General features: G+C 29.3%; 1 protein-coding gene across 1 annotated transcript in view; it reads left to right on the top strand.

Annotated features, from left to right (window-relative positions):
- The window catches only part of LOC109605311 (zwei Ig domain protein zig-8), a 326,759-nt gene extending 308,075 nt beyond the window's left edge, over positions 1 to 18,684 (top strand). Inside the window, exons 7-8 of the mRNA XM_020021881.2 lie at positions 14,551 to 14,855; positions 18,336 to 18,684. Coding sequence (XP_019877440.1) covers positions 14,551 to 14,651 — 101 coding nt within the window. The 3' untranslated portion in view covers positions 14,652 to 14,855; positions 18,336 to 18,684. The remainder of the gene's footprint in view (positions 1 to 14,550; positions 14,856 to 18,335) is intronic.
- Positions 18,685 to 21,843: the final 3,159 nt, after the last annotated feature.

Genomic DNA, 21,843 nt, shown 5'->3' with positions numbered 1-21,843 from the left:
TCAATGCAAAATCGCTGTATGCGGTTAACGGAATAATAAATAGATTAACATTAATGTGTCTACCTACGGATGTCACAATTCATTGTATTAATATGTAAGTCCTATTAGATTATTGTAAGATGTTAATTATTATTATTCGCACTATCCGTAGTGTCTTTGTTGTGATTATATGATCTATATGGTGTATAACTACAGAGTGTGACTCATTTAAAAAGTAACATGGTTGTTTATGACTATATTTTAATGAATTAGAGCTCAAAAGAAACTATAAAGATATCTGTGCATGACTTAACATTTTTATGGCATGCATGGCGTTCTTATATCTAATTATAGATAAAAAAAAGTTACGAGGGCATTTACTTCACTTTAAATGGACCAAACTGTATAAAAAATATTATGAAAACGCATACATAATCTATAGTATGCTTCAATATTAATATTGTTACAAGGAAAGGGCAACGCATTTCATCAGTATAAAAATAGTAATTTACCACGAAGTGTTGTGATAAAACAAGGACTTTAATTAATTTTTTTAAATCTTTGTAATAATCTAGGCCCGTAAAAGCTTATCTAGTATGATATTAAGAATTTCATTAAGAAAATGCATATAAATTTGCGGTGTGGAAGTTTTTATTAAATTCCTCAAATGTAAAACTGTGTTTTCGAGAGTTTCACCGCTCAATGTTTCAACAGATATGAATAGAGGTTCAGCTTTTATTTATTTATTCTTTTTTGATGTTACAATAATTTAAAAGTTACGATATATACTACATAAAACTAAATTGGATAAATAAATTATATTTTAGTATGGTAATTTATGCATATACAATATATGCTAAGGAAATCAATATAAAAAGATAGGTAGAAGCCATAGATAAATATGAAAGTATGGTCTCTCGGTCGCATCTGTATTTAATTCACAAGAACACATTCAAATGGTACAAACCATGCAAATATGTAGAGACTCGTTACTTCTAGTTTTAATTTCAGTTTCCATAATCACAGATATACTCCGTAATGTGGACCTTTCTCATAAAGAGTCGAGCTATGCGCTGGAGTTCTTAATATTTGAGAATCCAATTCGAAATATGATCGGATGGTGAGTTTCAATGGGGATCTCTATTGGTTTCGAAGAGATTATAGTTTCTCTTAACAAACATTACCAACTTTAGTTAAGAATTGCAGTTTTACAAAGAATAGTCTGCATGATGCATGCAGTTTCAGCTTTAGAATTATGAATGAAAGCCCTGTAAGAGACGCTGCCGTTATTCTAATAGACGCTGTCGCCATTGTAATAGACGTTGCCTCAATTGTAATAACTCGGAGCTTCAGAATTGAACAATTCTGTATTTACCTTTATTCAACGTGTCGCCGCCATCTCTGCAGGAGAGGCCGTCGTATTCCTGCAATTATGCAATTGTGGTAGGAATAAGAAAAACTGTTCAAATCAACAAAATATATTATAACAATATTTACACAGATGGTAGTAAATAAGAGAGAGTAGATACAACTCCGTCCATCAAATGAGCACAAGGTACATGAAAACTAGTCCGGTCATTCGCATAGAAACGGATCAGACTCCAATCGATCGTCCCCGTAACTCATTTACATCAGGAATAAGACTAGGCCTAGTATGGACCCCTGTGAAACTCCTTGATGGATGTTTGCTGTCTCACAATAAATCTCGACATTTTGACTGACACTCATAGTAAATGTTGTCTACCAGAAAGGTGGGACATCAATAGCTGCACTGCCACACCCTTCCATTCCGATAGAGTTTCCCCTTCATTTGCTGTCAAGACTTATGTAGATATGACACATAACACCACTAATTTGGTTGAGATATTAGGTCCATATTATTCTGGAGCAAAAATTCTATATTAATTTTTTTGACAACGTTGATTCTTCCTTTACAAACAGACTACTTGCTTACTTTTTTAATATAAAAGAGATAATCCCATCAAATTCCACAGATGGTTTAGTTGGAAGAGCTATATTAAAGTGTACGTTCATTAATAGAACATAAACAACAATATTTGCTACGAACTCAATCAAACCAGACGCATTTGGATTGACATGCGGCATTAAAATAAACTGCTACAAAAGTTCATTAGATACTAGCTCTATGGTTTTAATCGATTTACAACACTCACAGATTGATAGCTTTAGGAATATCATTTCTGTTACAACTGTTGTTTAATATTCTAAATGTAAAATACAGAATTTTCTTTTTTTATTTTACTAACTGGAATGCTTTTACAAATAATATTCTAGTGAATAACACAAAGTAAAACAATACTGTATTTTTTATAAACTTTAATTATTCAATTAAAACTAATTGGATTATTGTCACTGTGAATGAATTCGAATAAAAATATATTTGTTTAAAATCATGCAATAAGTCCATAAAACATCACTTCAACTTCCTTCGTACATAATCTAATATTGTTCAATGTAGAATGAAACAAAACAACACAATCAGTTCTGAACTGAAATCCCTTTATTATATTAAATACCTTGTGAATAGGTTCAGTTGAAATTCACAATATAATTTTCTCTTTGGTAGCCCGGAGGTAAACCTCGTCGTAAATAATGTAATGTTTGTTCATTTTGCATTTTTATTCTGGCAAAGTGAGTCCGTAATATAAAGGCTTATTTCAAATACAAAAGCAAGTCAATATTCGATTCTATAGAAACAGTATAAATTTTATGTGGGAGTACGTATTCTCGTGATTTGCATAACTGTTTGATTTATTTGCAAAAATACTGTGTGTCGTATGAGTTACGCTTTTGTAATGAAATGCATACAGCTTTTACTTGTATGTTTACAAACACAAAAAAAAATCGTAAGGAAAAACCGACGATAATGAATTTTATTCAACTAAGCTCTAACAAGGTAGATGTGTGTACAATAACTAACTTTACAAAGTTTGTCGCAAGTTTCGCAAAAGAGAGTGTCAAGCCTTGTTGCATCTCATGCATTATTCAGAATAATAAAAAGGAAGATTAATTAACTTTTTAATAATGCACCACGAACACTTCTACTACTTCGTTTAAATTCCGCGGCCTCATAAGTCTATAACTTTATTGTCGTGACGAACCAGATACAAAAAACGCAAAACTTGCGCAATTAGTTTAAAGTTTCAACACGACCTGGAATTATAATAAAAAGCAGTTCGACAGATTTACTTTTCACATTGAATTATTATTCTAAAAATTACCTTTTATAATCCTAAAAATTATTAAAGCCGAAGTTACTAAAGTTAAGTTTAATGAGTTTTTATACATAATATTTTAATAAGCTTAATGTTTTAAGAATTAAGAGAATATGTTTTTTGTTAATTCATTAAAGTATAGAAGATTATGAACATAAGCTACTATTGTTGACAATCCAAGTTATTGACATCATTTTATTGACAAATGAGGAAAACTAACTATACTTTTCTAGATTTTATCAAGAACTATAAAAAGAAATGACCAAATTCGAAGTGAAATGAAGTTTAAATAAAAACAATAACATTTCTTATATTACACATCGGCTTTTTGTCAAAAGGTAAAATGTTTTGATATCCTTAAATATAATTACTTAGTTTACCAATGTCACAAATAGATTATAAAATACATATACAGTCTTTACCACAAATATCTGGTTCTCACTAATGCCAGACAATGGTCAATGGTTGCATTGCTTTTTACTTTGTTGCAAGTTACATTCGATTTTATGGTATGCTCCGTATCTTTCTTCTTAAGTGACCAATGATGTTCAACTGGATTGAGATATGGAGATTGGATAGGTCATTCTACTAATTTCGGTTCTACTTAAACCATAAATTGGCAAATTTATTTTCTTCATGTTTGTTTCACCATAGTTTTTCATATACTAAAATGTGTGTACTATAAATGAATTTTCATGTTTCAGATATAATAAGGGATATTTCTCAATTATTACATTAGTTTTATGTGAAATTTTTTACACTAACATTTAGTTAGTGTGGCATTTTTACATTAATAATTAAGGAGAAATTAAATAAGAGGAATCTATTATTATTTATTCCTTAAAAGAATTTATTAATTTTAATACAATATATATTAATATAACAGAATACATTTTTGGAAAGTAGTGGAACAGAGTAACATATACATGCTGATTCGAGAAGATAATTTCCGCACACATAAAGTAGTAGTAATACCCTATTATTATTAGTAAGAACTGCATGTCGAAACCACAAGCACCGATGATGGTATTCATAAGCAATAATATTAACCGGGAACTTCGATATCCTTTATTCCGATTGTAGTGAACGAAGCATATAATTGATTCCCTTATCTAGCATCAAATAGTCATAGAAAATGGCAGGTGATATTGTTCTCTATTCAATAACGCAGATTAAGTCTGAATTAATTAAATTGTTATTTAAATACACTTAAGTGTATCATATCTATTGAGTGAATGATTTTTGGTATTTTCTTAATGAGATGCTTTATTCTAGTAGTACATTTAACCGTTTACATATTGATTGTTTTCAGTTGCAAAATTCCTGAAGTGGATAAACCACTCATTTTGTCAGTATTAGCTTTGTAACTATTAGAGGTAAATATGTTCAAGCTGACGAGAATGGAATACAAACTTCGATTGCTCCAATCTACGACAGGAACATCCAAATCTAACCTTAAATTTAAATATGTTACTTAATTCTCGGTGTTGTCACGTACATCGGATCGCTAAAATAATATTGCTCGTGGTAATTTATGGTTTAAAACATCCAAGAATGTGGTGATCAGATTTAGTTGATACCCTAAAGCTATCTAGGCACTCGGTGCTAGTTGTGAGTAAGAGTACTCCTCCACCTAAAAGAAAATTAGAGTTAGTACTTTCTGGAAAGTCGCAATAACATCACACCAAAAATTACGAAAATGCTGTACAAAAACAACTCAATCAACCAATCTCATCACTGTATAAACTACAAACATGCACTTATATCATATCGTATTCCATAGAAAATTAAATTGTGACATGAAACTTGAGAATTTCATTGCTTCCCTCATAACTTTATAGCTTTAAAAACTTAATCAGCTCTGATACCGTGTCCTCCACTGCAGAAAACAACTCATAAAAATGTTTAAACTGCGGAACGTCTCTAAAATATAGAAGCACAAGAACCGTGCCCGATAAATGGACCGAGTAAGCCCTTATTTCAACTTTCCATCGAAGGATATTTTTCATAAACCACCATAAACTTTTTTAATAAGCAGTAAACTACAATCTACAGCAATCTTTCAATGAGCGCCGATAAAAAATCTCCAATGCGAATATTAAATTGGGGATTTATGTTTAGTGAGAGCGGTACTCTGTTCCGAAGAAATACACCAGATAAGCTAAGTAACTTATTGCGTCGATACAGCGATGAAATTCGGATTAAATTCAATTTCTGTTGTGTTACGTAATTCGAGAACTCCCCCTCTTGTTTCCATGTTTATATTTATGGTGCTGCGGAAAGTAGGTTCGGATTTTTAAATTGAGCAATAGAATATGCGTATGTTCCATTCTGTTTAAATGATTAAATTAAAGTGAGCTACAAGGGAGTGCTTTAAATTCAAATTAAAACAAATGATATACGCATGTGCGTATATCTTTTTTAATTTGATTTGTGGCTGTTCACTAGATACATTTTAATAATACTTAATAAATTAAGTAAACCTTAGGGTTACATCGAAACAATATTATTAACATACATTAATATATTTTATATTTATATAATATAGCGTTTTACCTCGTATATTTACTAATATATATAACATTTATGTCCAACTATTTATTTCTATTTGTAATATATACATACAGTTGTGACCATAATTATAGCAACTTATTATAATGTATTAAAATATGAGCTGGAAATGAATTTATAATGTTTTCTGTTTTTTCTGTTGTTTTATGTACCATACAATTGATAATATAATTAATATATATTTTATATATAATAATATTATTCTAAAAATTGCGTATTTTTTTATTTTTTAATGAACTAAATTATGACAACATTTTACTTCCTGGTTTTTCATTACTTCTTATAATTTATATCGATTATTTCAATTTATTTTGAGTCTGTAAGAAAAAAATACTTCAGTATTATCAATTATTATGGCTATAATTTCTCGTATTATTAAAAAATTTGCTAAATGGAAGCTATGAAATAATTGTCAAAGTTTGAAAAACTCGAAAATCAATAACTGGATAATTCGAATGTCTAAAAACTATTCAATCTTATCATCGACTGAATTTAAAACCAGCCTGGAGGAAATGGAATTTAGTGAAATTAGTTCCTTCAAGAATTGTGAAAAGATGGTTAATGGATGAGGATTTGTTTGATCTACAAGAAAAATCCTGGTTTCTACCATAAATTTGAACGTCCAATTTTGACCAGCTTAGGATCACATTCACTGGACCACAGAACAGTGGGAACGAATAGGTTTCAGTGACAAGTCTAAATTTAATTTATAAAAAAATTATAATTTTGCTCATATTAAACATACTATAGAGACAAAACTACACAAAAAAATTGTTATACCCACAGTGAGACGTGCTGACAGTTTAATTATGCTTTGAGTATGCTCCAATTCTTCTGTTGTAGGCCCTCGATCCCAAACACAAATTCAAAATCATGACGGATTGGTTAAAAGCACCAAAACATCGATGTTTTGTCTTGTCCAAATTCGACATAAAATTTTACAAATTTAAATTAACTCATCACACTAAATTCAACAAGGAATACAAATGAGAAGAGTCAAAAAGTCAAAACAACATAGATTTAATGATTAAAAATCCTTTTCAAATTTAAACTGACTATATTTATATCCAGCTCAATTCGAAAAAAATATGTAACTTCTTTATATCTGTTGGTTAACTCGCTTATGTGCTCTTGCACGATCTAGAACATCCGTACTCTTGGTTACATTTAGAATCGGTGCAATAAAATATTGTCTTATTATTTATATGTGCTGCTCTTATTTGCATTTAAATAACAAATCATTTTTATATGTGTACTTTTTATTGAAGCCTTAAACTGTCAGTCGTCTGTAAGCTTTTTACTTTCCACTTACATCAAACACGGTTTATTAACTTTCTTCTTGACATACTATCGCAAAGAAATAAAAGTTTTAGACAAATGCACTTCTGCAATGGTTGTTTGTAAGCTTTTAGAGTAATGCCGCGCTCTTTTATAGGCTTATGCGAGACCGGTTAAAAAACAGTTTTATAGTATCCTGGTAATTAAAATGGCTCTCTGCAATTTTTGAGGTGCGACAAAGTAAGTTTACCTCACACAGGTGAGTCGGCAGTAAATTGTCATAAAGACTTTAAAATTAGGATTTACATTCTACAAATTGCGTGTAAATATCTACTGCAAATTTAATTCGTTGTCACTGGTTTAAATGGGGCTGCCGCCCCTAATGAACGAAAACTTGATATATACATGGTTTAATTAACGTTTAGTTTCAAGAGTCATTGCTTCTGGTTTCGGCTTATTGCAACTTCAAATCGAATAATAAGATTAATACTCTTGCAAAAGTATTCGTACTATTACTTGCTGATAGATATGATACTTAATGATTAACCCACATCATAAATAACAATCAACTTTAGTTATTACTATACAGACTTCATTAACCCCAATAATTTAATTATCCTAACTTTATTGTTCTTCAGTAATATAAGTTAGAAAATCAATACTTCATTATCAATCATGATTAAGGTACATTTGTATGCCAGACGGGTGACAAATAAAAAATCATTGGCTTGAAAACAATAAGTATAGATTAGTGCTAAGTTAATTTAAATAGAAGTTACCAATTATAGTTTATTTCATGAAGAATACAAAAAATATATTTGTATTTTCAAATACACGTTACAAGAATAAACCAAACAGGAATACGTCGGTGAATAAAAATGTCACCTCAATCAATCTGGTTATGAAAATCTTCACAACTTTCCAATTATGATCCGTGAATATCCTTAGTAAGAGGTGAGCATCTTGTTAGTCTTCTAGAATGTAGATTGGATTCATGTAATCTGTTTCTTACAACATCTCGATTAATGACTATATACATATTATGTAGTTGCTGTAGCTCCGTTACCAATACAGGTGCTGTAAGAAAGTGTTAATATTATCGGTCCTGCTTATGCATATTTATATACATTTTCATAAGGCAGAAATTTTATACATTTTAAGTAATAAAACATGAATAAAAGGTTAAATCTGGAATTTCATGAAATATTCTTAGACTTTTCTTGTGTGTGTAATTTTGTATTTATATAGGAAGGAATTTTATTTATTTCTCTCCGTACTTTTTTGTGGAACATTATATTCGGCATTTAATGTAATCTTGAACGTTCGTAGAATTAATTGTCATTAGGTCATAGATATGTGTTAGAATGTGGCATTCAGCCACAAATTATTCACAGTAAGAAAGCAGCTGTCGAAATCCCCTAGAAGGAGGGACACAAAAGTACCATTTAAACGGTTAAGTTAATATAATTCACCATTATTCCTTTCCTTCCCATTCACGAAAACACCACCTAATCATGAATGAAGATCGTCAAATCAGCATGATTTTATGGCCGATTTAATATCAATTTTTCTCAAACTGTTACTAAATCTGTAAGCAAACATTTAAAATGTTTACAAATCTGTTTATTGCAAACGTTGCTAAAATCTACGAAATAATCCTGAGAGCTTATTTCAACAAGAGGGCATGCTATCCTTTATGTTGTTGGCAAGACTGAATTGTTTCCGGTTTAATCGGTTTAATTTTTTCGAATGGAATATTGCATTTAAAATACAACGTCCGTTAAAATTTTGAAAATACTGCATTTTAAATCGATTCCCTACCTTCATTTGTTTTTTAGATATTTATGTCTGTATTAATTCTTGGTATACACATGGAAAAAATATGAAACAGGGTGTTTGATATTTCCATTTACTTTTTCCTATTTTAAATGTCAATAACTTTCTTATTTCAATCAAATAAGCTTTTTTCTACATTTTTTGTAATCTCTCGGTAAAATTCCATATTAGGGTATGTTACAAAATATCAATAAAGAATAAAATTCTGCGTCAAATGACGTAAAATTGAATGATCATTTCATTTGATATAAGAAATTATTGACATTTAAATAGACTATAATAAACAGATATCAAGTTTAATAATTTGTAGTACTACTTGTATTATTATTATTATATTATTAAACTTGCATTTAAATTTCCTTTATAAACTCTAACGAATCCTTAGGTAAATGTATAAGTTTTATTATTTAAATAAATAATCCAATGTGTATTTTCTAAACGTTGTGGGAAATCAATATGTTATTATTTGCATTTATTTATTCTATTTGTATTCAAGACGGACGTCAAATAAAAACCATCATGATGGAAAAATTAATATTGGCTTGTATTGTAAACAATATAGCTTGGTGTAAATTGATGTTAGGCAAGTTAAATAAGTCATATTATTAATCACATCAAGGTTATTTTTTTGTCCTGTGGATACATATTACATTTATGCAAAACATGTGTTTCTGCTTATATATCCTGTAATTGAATATCTAATTTTTTTCCTCTTTCCGGAAACAAGATTTCCGTAACATGTTTACAGAAATTACGTTTTTTACTTAGGTTTTTTCTTTTTTATTTATTTCTAATTTACGTTTTGGTTTCTGATTACTTTTTTTCTCTACCTTCAAAGAAATTTTGTCATTTAAGATGACTTTATTCATTTTTATTATATTTTATGCTGTCGTATTCGTGAAAATTGATTAGTCACATGCTTCTTAATATACAGTGATGTTAAAAATTATAGAGTATTTTTAAATATTGGATTTTGGCTAGTGGGGCAATGGTATCATTTTAAATACCAAATCCATACGGTTAAACATGGTGGCGGAAATATTACGGTTCGGGGATGTATTTCTCGATCCAATACAGAGACCTACTGGAAAACACCGCGTTTCCATTTGCCGAGGAATACGATATGCCACTTTGTTGGATATTTCAACAAGACAACGTTTCCAAACACACGTCTAAAATTATTAAAAAGAGGTTTCTAATGAAAAACTTAACTGTTCTTTAACGATCGTCTAAGCTCTCTTATCTTATTGAGCATTCGGACAAAAAAAGTAAACAAGAACTTCTTCAAACCATACAGGAACAGTGGCAACAAACTCCTGTTACATACATATACATTGCCGAGATTGGTAGATTCTATGCCTAAAAGATGCCAAGCAGTGATAGAAGCCACAAAATATTAAAATATTTGAATTATTCTTAATTTTTTTAAATAAATACTAAACCCAAAGTTTAAATTTTTCTTAAGAATTTTAAACAGTGCAAATCTGTGCAGTGAAAACTTATTGAGAAAAAAACTTGTTTGGCAATATGTCGATATTCATCATTATTATCAATATTTAATGGAATTTTAAATTTTGATGCAAGCTCTTAAGTTTGTGAGATGGGAGCTTTCTCTGACGTTCGTGGTTGGATGTCTTAATATAATATTCACATAAGGTGGAACTTTGGGAATTAAACAGTCAGTGTTGTCTTATTATATTCAAGTAATATTGGTGTTATTCATAAGATTATATTTAAGATTCCTTTTTAATAAAATAAATACTGATTCTGCACTAAATTTGAATCGTCATCTAAACCAGTGTAATAATTTAGAATAAACTGTGTAGTGAGCAGTCCAATCAGAATACTAACTGTAGGCAACCCAATTCTCATAGTTCGCTGTTTCATCTCAATTACCATTTCCCCAAACTACATGATAATATTTTCTTGATGAGCCCATTCAGCGAAATGATCCAACATATTTAGCGTGCAAAAATATTGTTGTGCTGATCCTTGAAGCATTTTCCGCACATAATTCAGTGATTTTAGGGGGACAAAGCCGCTTTTAACGAGTGGACATCGGGGTAGAAATATGTCCTCATTATGCCGGCATTAAAATCTCACTTTAGAATTTATGCCTCTTTGTCCATACGGTTATCTTTTTGTTTTGGTCAATTAACTTTTTCGGAAGTGTGGTGACAGTGTAGTGATATATGTAATTAAAAGGACGTAATGCGTAATAACAATTTCATTGCGGACCTACGTCTAAATAGTTTGAAAATTTACAGTATCCATTTTAGAGGCATTAATTCGGTTATAAATTAATGGTGGGGCATCAACAAAATTCTCCATTAATAATTGCACGTCGTGCATAACACCAAACTATTCACGGAACTCCGTTGAATATTTATTCGGTCGTAAATATTGTTAAAAAGGGAGCAATTCGTTTTTAATGAAGATGGTTGTAGGGGGCGGCATACTCTTGGTCACGTTCCTACGTTTTATTTTTCATCTGATTGAAAAAGCGTGCGACGGAGTAATTCGCCAGCAGAAATTCGTTTAGCCAGGCATGAAATGAAACGTTAAATATTTACCTTCTATTAATATGATTTCGCATTTTGCAATTCGGCTTTGAATCGGCATGCGACTAATAAAATTCGATGGATGCACATTTTGCGGGACGCCTGTAATTATGGAGTTCCACTTTCTGCTATTTTAATGGAAAATTGATTCGGGTTTATATTTTTTTTCCACTTTTAGAGAAGCAAAAATTATTTTGCATTTATAAATACGACGCCAACCGAGGTTTTTAATTAATTGATACGCATACGGGGTGTTTCAAATTGGATGTCGTTGTCTGTTACGAGAACCTCCAGATCGGATAGAAAAAACTGATTTAATTAAAAAAGCTCAATTTTTGAGACATTGATTGCAACTCCGTTTGTAAAATGATTACGTAAATTGGTATTTGGAAAATTTTGCAAAAGTTGTTTATTTATTTGACAGGGGGAAACTTTCTGCATAGGCTTTTCCACTTTATATAAGCTTCTTAACTTACATAGATAATCGCCTAAAATTTTGTTTCAAATGAAAACCGTAATTATATTAACTTTTAATTTGTTGTTACATGAAAACTAAACATAAAATATATAATTTGTGATATTTAAATTTATCTAGAACTAAAATTAACGATATTTTTGGTAAATTTCGACATACTTAATATTGTCGTCTACGAAACTTAAAAGACGTAACTGACAATTTATTTTATTTTATATTTTTCAAAAAATAAATTTTAGATACACACTCACTCACACAAAAATTGTCAGTAATTATCGATGGTTAAGATACGTTAATAAATTTAAAATAGTTAACTATAAAAAATGCTATTTTTCATGTTCTCTTATTAAATATCTGAAAAATTGATAGAAATTTACCATTTTATCGATAATAAAAAGTGTTAAGGAGCCAAACGTTGGTTACTTAGAGCCCATAACTACATTTATTTACCTTCAGTATAATTTACTTTCAAAATTTTAATATGAATGTGGACATCATTGAAATTAATAAAATAAGAATATTAAAACAATTTTATTAATTAATTAATAACATAAAAATTCAATATGTCATCCAATATCCTTGATTTTTGATCACTGCACTGCACAGACTCTATTACCTTGTGCAATACATCATTATCGATATTTCTCTAAATAGTTTGAATTTCTTGAATGATATCTTGAGTGAATGTTTTTTAAATTTCTTGCTTCGAATCTTCTTTCCCACAACATCTCATAAATTTTCGATGAAGTTTAAGTTGACCATGTTTTAAAGTGGTGCAAACGTACTTTAGATTGAGTTTCTCATTTTTAGTCTCACAAATATATTATGATTAATTTTAACTTACTTTTTAACGTATCTTTTAAGTTTATTAAATATTCCAATCTTGTAGTGACTAATGAAGTGGTTGAACATTTTTAGGTGAAAATTGAGAGTTTTTGGCAAATCTTCGTGCAAGAAAGCATATTTCAAATAAATGTCGACGAATAGTCCTTGTTAATACATTTGCCTCCGGAATTTCAGTTTGAATCGTAGAAGAAATGAAAAATGGATTGGATTTACAGATGAAAATTATTTTCTATCGATTCTGTCTGACGTTTTTCTATGCGGCCCACCTCGTTTGTGATTCACAACAGTTGAATGGTTCTTGACACAACAGATTTATAAAGATCAGTCACATGAAGTTTAATGTCTGTTGAAAAACTAATTCCATTGGACATGTTTGGTTTTACTAAGACATAAATTAAATTTATAATGATATTTAACGATATTGTAAGTTTTTGTCGAGTGCAGGAGAAAGGTTTACTAAACAAACAAAAAAATGGTGAAATTAAATAATTATAAAATGTCTAAACTTTTCGATGTCTCTTTTCGTAGATTTCATAGAGATGCGATTAATTTTCCTTTATCTGGTTTGGAAATACCAAAAACAGTCGACCAACTTGACATACACTAACATATATGTATATACTACGAATATTATATTTTAAAATAAGTTTAAATGATATTGATATACAAAAAATTCATATGTTTGTAAATAAAATATTTTGGAAAAATTTTAAATGAGATATATTTATACTACTTATTTAAGAATAAAGTAAAAATAATTAATAAAACATACTATTAAATATTATAACGAAAATCCATCTGAGTACTATTTTTAAGAAATAATGTCATTCATATTACTGTGAATTGAAACAGTTTGATGGATATACGTAGGTATATTGCCTCCTTTTCCGAAATCCAATAATAATATTACAATGATATTTTGTTTTATATCCACGTATATGAACCTTTAAGCAATGAAAATAAAAAACAACAACGTTGCTTTGAATATATTTTAAAACACAGCTTCTGATAATAATATAAAATAAAATAATTTTTTTATAATGATTCTGTAACGATATTTCTTTTCGTTACAACATAGCTAGAGATAATTTAATGTATTTAAAGACACATGAAGAAAAAAAGTTACAAATATTATTATTATAGAATTTTATTATTGTTATATTAGGTAAATTGTTATTTTAGGTAAATATGTTTATATTATGTAACATGCCTTACAAAGTTTTTATTGTTTGTCAAAAATATATTAAATACAATCTGCCAAAAGAAATACTTTTCGTAGATATTTTCGAAACCATCTGAGATATAAAATTGTCGTTTAATTCAATAGATCTTAAAAAATGAGTCTTGGACAGTTAAGTCACTTTTTTTCTATCCGGAAATGTAAATACTGGAAACAATCAAAGACAATACCGTGTACACTTTTGCAATAATTTTTATTAAAAAATAAAAATAAAAAGTTTCCATATACTTAATAATTTTTGAAACTGAAGAATCGGTGATGTTCGGAAACTTCGTTTGTGTCGATTTTTGGAGTTAGAGGCACACCTCAGTTCCCCTACCATTGAATCAACAGCCCGACCTTAAAGCGCATGAACGAAATAAACGTTATGTCAATAAAATCATTTTCCTATGTGAGGCACTGCCTCACTTGCCTCATCTGAGTAGCCACCACTGCTCAATAGTGCTAAAACTGAATGTATTAGTTATTTATAAAAATATTTTAAATTAAAAAACAGACTTTCTAAAATGGTTTTATCAATTGTTACAGGTGAGCATCCCGCAGCTATGCAACACGGAGGTCAACTGCGACTCGAGTATCCTTTCTCCGCTTGTCTGCTCAGCATCCTCGTCGCTTTAGTGGGACCATAGAAATGTTGCGTGCTAGAAGACACGCAGAGCGCATCATCGAGTTGTGATAATGAACACTTGTAAATAATACTAGTTTTTCGGAGAAAAATAATTAAATAAATAAAGTGTGTGTGTGACTTCTCGTGACGTACAGGACTTAACGTTTTCACTTTTTAATCTAAAGACTAAAAATTCTGTGGATTTTCATCGAGTTCATTATTTCAGGTAAGGCTAATTTCACACAAGTTTATTGGCTATTAAAAATAATTAGTTCATTCCCAAATCTATTTTTATATTACTAATGGAAACATTTAGAACCAAACAAAAAAATATTAAATTTTTATATTTTTTATATACTTTATGCAAAAATCTTTTTTTCTACTGTAATATTTGTTTCCATAGAATATTAGCTGGAGTTTCCAGGGATTTTATTTTAAATGAATATTTTTTAACTTAAATGGAGTTTAATTTATAAAATAGAGTTTAGTTTATAAAATAGTGCATAAATATTTATTTACAATAGCCATTTATATTTATTTTCTACGTAATACTCCAAAATTTTAGTTATAAAAATATTAAGCGAAATTGTGATCTACATATTTATAAGTTGTGGATTACAATAATTTTTAAATCGATTTTATTAAATTAAATCAATCAAAAAAATAACCACTGTAATGAATTTATCGTACCACCATGTTAACGTCAAAATTAAATTTAATTATTTAATAATGGTGGAGCGAACAATTCGTAATTGAAATGCCTTAACACGCAATATGAAATTGTTAAATCTAGTTTTTTGGCCGGTGATCAGTTTGTTTTTTTTTTTAATATTGACGTGACTACAGACGCTCAAAAAATAGACTGTTCTGAAAATGTTAGATTAAGTATAATTTAGAAAACCAGTAATAACACAAAGTAAAGTTATCAGTTAATTTATTTCACATATGAAATATTAAAGTATAATCAATATAACATACCACATTCTTGGAGCAGCAGATAGAGTAACTAATTGCGTTTACAAGAGCAACGACATAATCGATCTAGTAATTAAGGTAATGTATGCCGGGATTATGTTACTTATGGTATCAATATTTGAGGAGGCCCGTTACACAGCCACAGTTCAAATTGCATTAATGTTTTGCAGTCATTATGTTAATGCATTGCCAATTTCGCGTCGCACCTTAGACGTCGGCTTCAGAACTTGGCATCAAATGCGAATTTATGCGGATTGATTTGCGTTCTTAAATTAATTTAATTAACTCTGAGTACATAGTAGTAAATTAACTCTGCATTAAACGAAATCTTAAAGTTGATTATAACAAAATCGAATATTATAATTACTTTCAAATAACTTATTTTTTATATTTAATGTTTTAAAGATACAGATATAGAGTACTAGACATAATTGAAGCGATTTTTATTTTACAGAAATATTTAGATATCTTATAATTATTTCTTTATTTTTAAAAGAAGATATGAGGCAAGAAATTTAAAAATCACGAGGATCAAAAATCAAAAGACTGAAAGTAACAGAATCTATATCAAAATGATGCTGTGTAGGGATCAAAAATATAATAAACATACTAAGTGTTTATTGTTACATATTAATTAATTAAAATGTCTTAATTTGTCGGTTCATTTATGTTCCCATAAAAATTAAAATTTTAGAAAGAAAATTGTACTGAAGGAATATATATGCAGTTGTGGGTTACATATCATTTTATATTTTCCATAGTCGTTTCAGTAATGATCAATATACTACCATGATCGAGCATCATATAATTTCAATACAAACTCATAATTGTTCTTTTTCACTTTACAGATCTGTGTCTTTAAACTTTAATATTTTAGAAGGGCAGATAAGTTATTGAAACTCGGAACTACTAAAATCTAAAGTCTTCAGTTTTTTATTAGATCTAGCTTTGTACGGAGCTTTTAACATAACTCTACTCGCTTCGATAAGAGCTGGATTAGCAACATTCATGAACTTACTTCGAACTCCTTTCTTACTGGCCAAATTGAACGTATATAATATTCTACACCTGCTCACTGAGTTAGGTAATCCCACTGACAAAGAAGTAAGAAGAACATGATAAATTTATCTTACACATCAGTATTTATTGCGTAAATATGTAAAACTATAAGGAGAAATTGACATTTAAAAAATCAAGTTTTTATTTGATTCAGCTTCAGTGAGGTACTAGATGCATGTTCATAGACTCGTAAAGGAACCCTTCATAGAATCAAAAAAAGAAAGCATCAGATTTGATTTGTTTTTTATAATTATTTTAACTATTTTTCTATAATTATAGAGTCATGGTTAAAATAACATGTTTATACAGATCATGTTATCCAATTTTATCCAAAGTTTTTGACAATATTTCTTAATTTGTACATAAAATTTTAATATACATAGTATTGGACATAGGACACACGATAATCCAAGTCGATAAAATTTTGGGAATAATTTTCATTTAATTTATTTATATTGTCAAATGTTAGTTAGTTACTTATAACCCAAAAACCCTGAATTGCTTTCAGTACAATTTACTTTTTAAAATTTTAATTTTGGTGCGACATAATTGAAGCAACAAATTAAGAAACTTATCATCATTGAAATAATAAAAAACTCGATACTTCGTCCAACATTCCTGATTTCTGGTCATTATGTTTTGGAATAGATTACATTAGCTTTTACAGAATATTATCATCGAAATTTTCCCAATTAGTTTAATTCTCTTTAAAGTTTAAAGTTAATGATGACTCCCCAATTTAGTTGTTTTTAACCATTCTTTAACTTGTTTTGCAATTGATTTTGGGCCGTTATCGTGTGGAAGATAAATTTTGGAATACCATTCTACGAAAGGTAACATAATGTATTGCCATATTTTATTATACATTTCTTTATACATAATCCCTCGATGCATTGGACCTATATCGTAGCCAGAAAAGTAACTCAAGTGGTGCAACCATGCTAGAATTTAGTCTCTCATTTTTAAGACATCTTACAAATATATAACCATCAATTTTAAACATGTGAAACACCATTCCGGTAACAAAGATCAAACTTCACTTGTATTGAATTTACCGATAGAAATAATTTTTTCATCTATACTGCTTGAAATTCTGTAACACCTATCTCGTTTGAGATTCATAACTGTATCACATGAACTTTGATGACTGTTGAAAAATTAACATAGAGAAATAGATTTTTTGTGCTGATAAACGATATTATAACAACAAAAAGTATTGTCGTTTCAAAAATGTCTTGCAAAAAGGTTTTATTTAGCAAAAAAAAAATGGTTTAATTTAGCTTAGATAAATTTTTGCATTTTACATAGTTTTTAGTGCCGAAAAATGAAATAATTATGAAATGTCTAACGATGCCTGTACGATAGAAGTCACTTCTGTGAGATCTAATACTGTAAATATTCATTTCCATGTGATGTATTTTTTCGTGTAAACTAGCGTAATTAATTAATGACATCATGAAGTTTAAACGTTTAAAGTAGAGTAACGTAATCATTTAATGAGTAAGTTTATATTCCACTTTACTCCACCACTCCACAATTAGTTTATTTAATTTTGAAATTATAAAATATAAATTCTGTATATACTATTTAAATTTATGAAATCCTTAACATCGCATGGAGAAAAAGAGTTTATATTTAAAAATTGTTCGCCTAAATCTCGTTTTTGTTTCAGATTCATGGACATCGTCCGGATGACATAAACGAACCATTCCTCGATTTCTTCAGAAGCTTGTACAACAATATTAAATTTAATTTGTGTGAATAATCATAGTGTTTCACCATAAAAAATAACTATTGTTTCGTACACTTAATCTCTAATTGTTATTCACTGAATAAAAAAAAAATACATGGAAAAACATACTTAAGGGCAATTTATAAATGTATCTAACAACTTTTGTATATAATTAGGTGATTAGGATTATTGTACATAAAATAAATATTTAAAAAAATATTTTGTAAGTTGTTTATTTGATTATGGATTAACTAATTTCACGGTTAAGTTTTGTTACTGTAATTCTATAAAAATGGTGGTTGAATTGTTTACTTTGTTAATATGTAAAAATATGGTGAATAAATTTAATTCAATAAATCGATCTATTTTATTTACACCACCAGCATCCCAACATTAATTAAGGCTAATTATAAATTAAACTTTTACGTGCAACGTTTTGATCAGTATTTCAAATTGATAGATTTCCTGTCGAAAAGGACATCTGGCTGCAGTAAAAGTTCTTCGGTAAGCCGAACGATTACGCGACCATAAAAATCAACTACTTGAGTTTAAGGTAATCTTGTACGTAGAGCCCGTTGAGATTTATGTATGCCACGAGTCAGCACACATGCTACCAAAACATTCAATAATTCTGCTCGAAGTACAGTTTTAAATTGAACCGTAAGCATCAAAGTTAAGTTGGAAAGACTTTTAATAATGCACACAATAGCACATTGTTTCTAAAGTGCACTCTAAAAAGATAGTTCTGTAATTACCCAGAAGTTTAGAAAACGATTTTATTAACAAATAAATTCCTGGAGCAAAACTATACAGAAATATAAAGGAAACTAATAACTTTGTATTCACTTATTAGTGCGGGTGGATGTAAAGGCTTTATGTAACTTGAGTGATGAGGAAAATTAGAGACCCGTTGTGGGACGAAAAACGAGACACAATTCACTAAAAGGATTTAGATACGTAGGTTGGTATGTATGTATGCATATGTTTATGACATACATAATAAATTTCCTCTCATTGTGTACAAGCAAAATGTTTAACAATAAAGTGATTTAAGTTTACACTGAGACAAAGGTTTGCACAATTTATTGAGACGAGATAGTTTCACCAAAAAACTATAGACAGTCGACTCTTATTAATTCAAACTTTCGATAATTCGAACCTCTCTAAAATTCAAAGTTATCACGAGTTCCATAGAAAATCTCTCTATATTTCGAACTAAATCGATACATTTTTATGCACTTGGCAATTCGAACGAAAAAATCATTTGCTACGTAAACGACGCGTTAATTCGAACTCATCGGCGTCAAACACTCGACAATTCAAAGTTGCAAAGAAAAAGACAGAGATAAGTTCAAACTTGTATCATCGTGCCTCAGCCTTTGTTTTTGTAATGATTAGTTAGACACACATTTCTTCACGAATTGGTTTGTTTCAGTTACAGTTACTCTTTCGTTGGTTGTATACTGATTAAATAAAAGTTTGTGTTAGTTGTGAGTCCTAAAAAGTATAAATGTTTGACGATTGGTGAAAAGAAGCAGTTAATCGAAAAAGTAGAGGGAGATGAGAAGAAAAAAGATGTTGCAAAAGAATTTAAGATTCCTCTGAGTACTCTCTCCAGCATAATAAAGCACAAGGAGAAAATGTATGCTGCTCAAACTGCTAGAGTACGGAAAAGAACTACTAAAGGTGAATTTGCTAACGGAAACTTGTTAAAGGAAAAAGTAAAAGAGTTCGCGTCTACTCTGCGGCAAGTGAAGGGTGGCTTACAAATTTCAAAAAGAGAAATGTGTTTTAAAAAATTTGTGGCAAAAGTGGAAGTGCATAGTAAATTGAAGACTTTGATTGAAAACTATGATGCCCGATACATTTGTAATACTGATTAATCTGGCCTATTTTTCATCAATTTATACCCATCTCGGTAAAACAACAGAAAAAAAATAAAAGAAAGTAATTCTACAGGAAGTCCAGTCACGTTCTGTTTGGCAATAATAATGACAATAAACAAAAAATAAGAAAACATTAAGAAAAGAAATCGAATTTATCTGTATAAAAAAACAGTGATAGTCCGGCAAATGGAATTAGGAAGTACGCATTGTTTTGCCAGAAGAATATTCTGAGTCTGAGTGTCTGGATTTTATACAAATTTAAATTTTTAATTTTAAATTATTTTCTTTGTACCATTCTTGGTCTACTGACAAAGTTTTTAAAAATGTAATATTAATTTTGTTTTTGTTTATGGCAACTTATACTTATGCTACAAAATATTTTTAAATTTGAAGAAGAAATCAAATTTCTAATACATTTAAATGTGTCAATTTTAATAAATTTATTTGATACGACAGGTTTTTGATGAAACTATCTGCTCAATAAATTGTGCAAACCTCAAGACTCAAGTCTCAAAGTCATTGGTCGTGAAAGTATAAGAAAAGTTAATAATATAATTCAGTTTTACCAAAACCCGGAGAGATATAGGTAAGAGTTTACGTATCGTTTCCTGTATAATTAAAAATTTAGAGAAATTAGCGAAAAAAAATTCGTTTGAGTTCGAAAAACAAAACCAACCTGGTAGAAACGGGATTAAAATTAGTACAAGAACTATGAGAAGATGATTAGTGAATTAGGGTTCGTTTCACCCCAGATCTACAACAAAAACCTTAGTTTCTACTCAAAATGTGAATGTCCAATTTTTGCCTGCTTATTATCAAATTCATTGGACCATAGAACAGAGAGAACGAGTAGTTTTTAGTGAAAATGATTCCAAACAGAAATCCAAAATTGTGACGAATTGGTTAAAAGACAAAAGCATCGATCGATTAATCATTAAAAATCCTTTTCAAAATTTAAGTTTATGTCCAATTCAATTCAAAAAAAATGTTTATTACATTTTATAGAGTAAGAATAGAATATTTTTTATAGTACCAAAAACAATAGTAAATTAAAATTATTTTAACAGTCCACATTAAATAAATTTTAATTTTAAAAAGTTGCTGTAATAACGACCATGAAGTATTTTGTCAAGAACAATTCTAACCTTTACCATGAGTGAAACTGAAGCAGCACTTTCTAAACCTGGACGACTGTGAAAAACCGACAATACTGACGACCAGACGATTGCAAAATCATCCAAAAGTGATTCGAAAAAAACTGTCGAAGATCTTAAGACTAAATGTTCACATTTGGAGGGTATGGGTCAGTATTGTAAGACGTAGACTAAAGCAAAATAATTTACAAGGAAGAAAGCCCACCAAAAAGCCTACATTTCAAGAAAAAATAAAGTTGCTAAACGGGAGCACTTAGACTAGTCTAAAAAAATGAAAAACCGTATTGTTTTCTCATTATAGCAAATTTAATTTATTTATTGCTTTGTTTATGACTAGTACTGTATATGTCTATCAAGCAATTTCAGAGTGCAATAAAAATAATAAGAGCATGTTTGAAAGATCAAAAA

This window comes from Aethina tumida, chromosome 1 (assembly GCF_024364675.1).
Source record: "Aethina tumida isolate Nest 87 chromosome 1, icAetTumi1.1, whole genome shotgun sequence".
NCBI lineage: Eukaryota > Metazoa > Arthropoda > Insecta > Coleoptera > Nitidulidae > Aethina > Aethina tumida.
The sequence above is the reverse complement of the archived record's forward strand: the minus strand, read 5'-3'. Positions and strand labels throughout refer to the sequence as shown.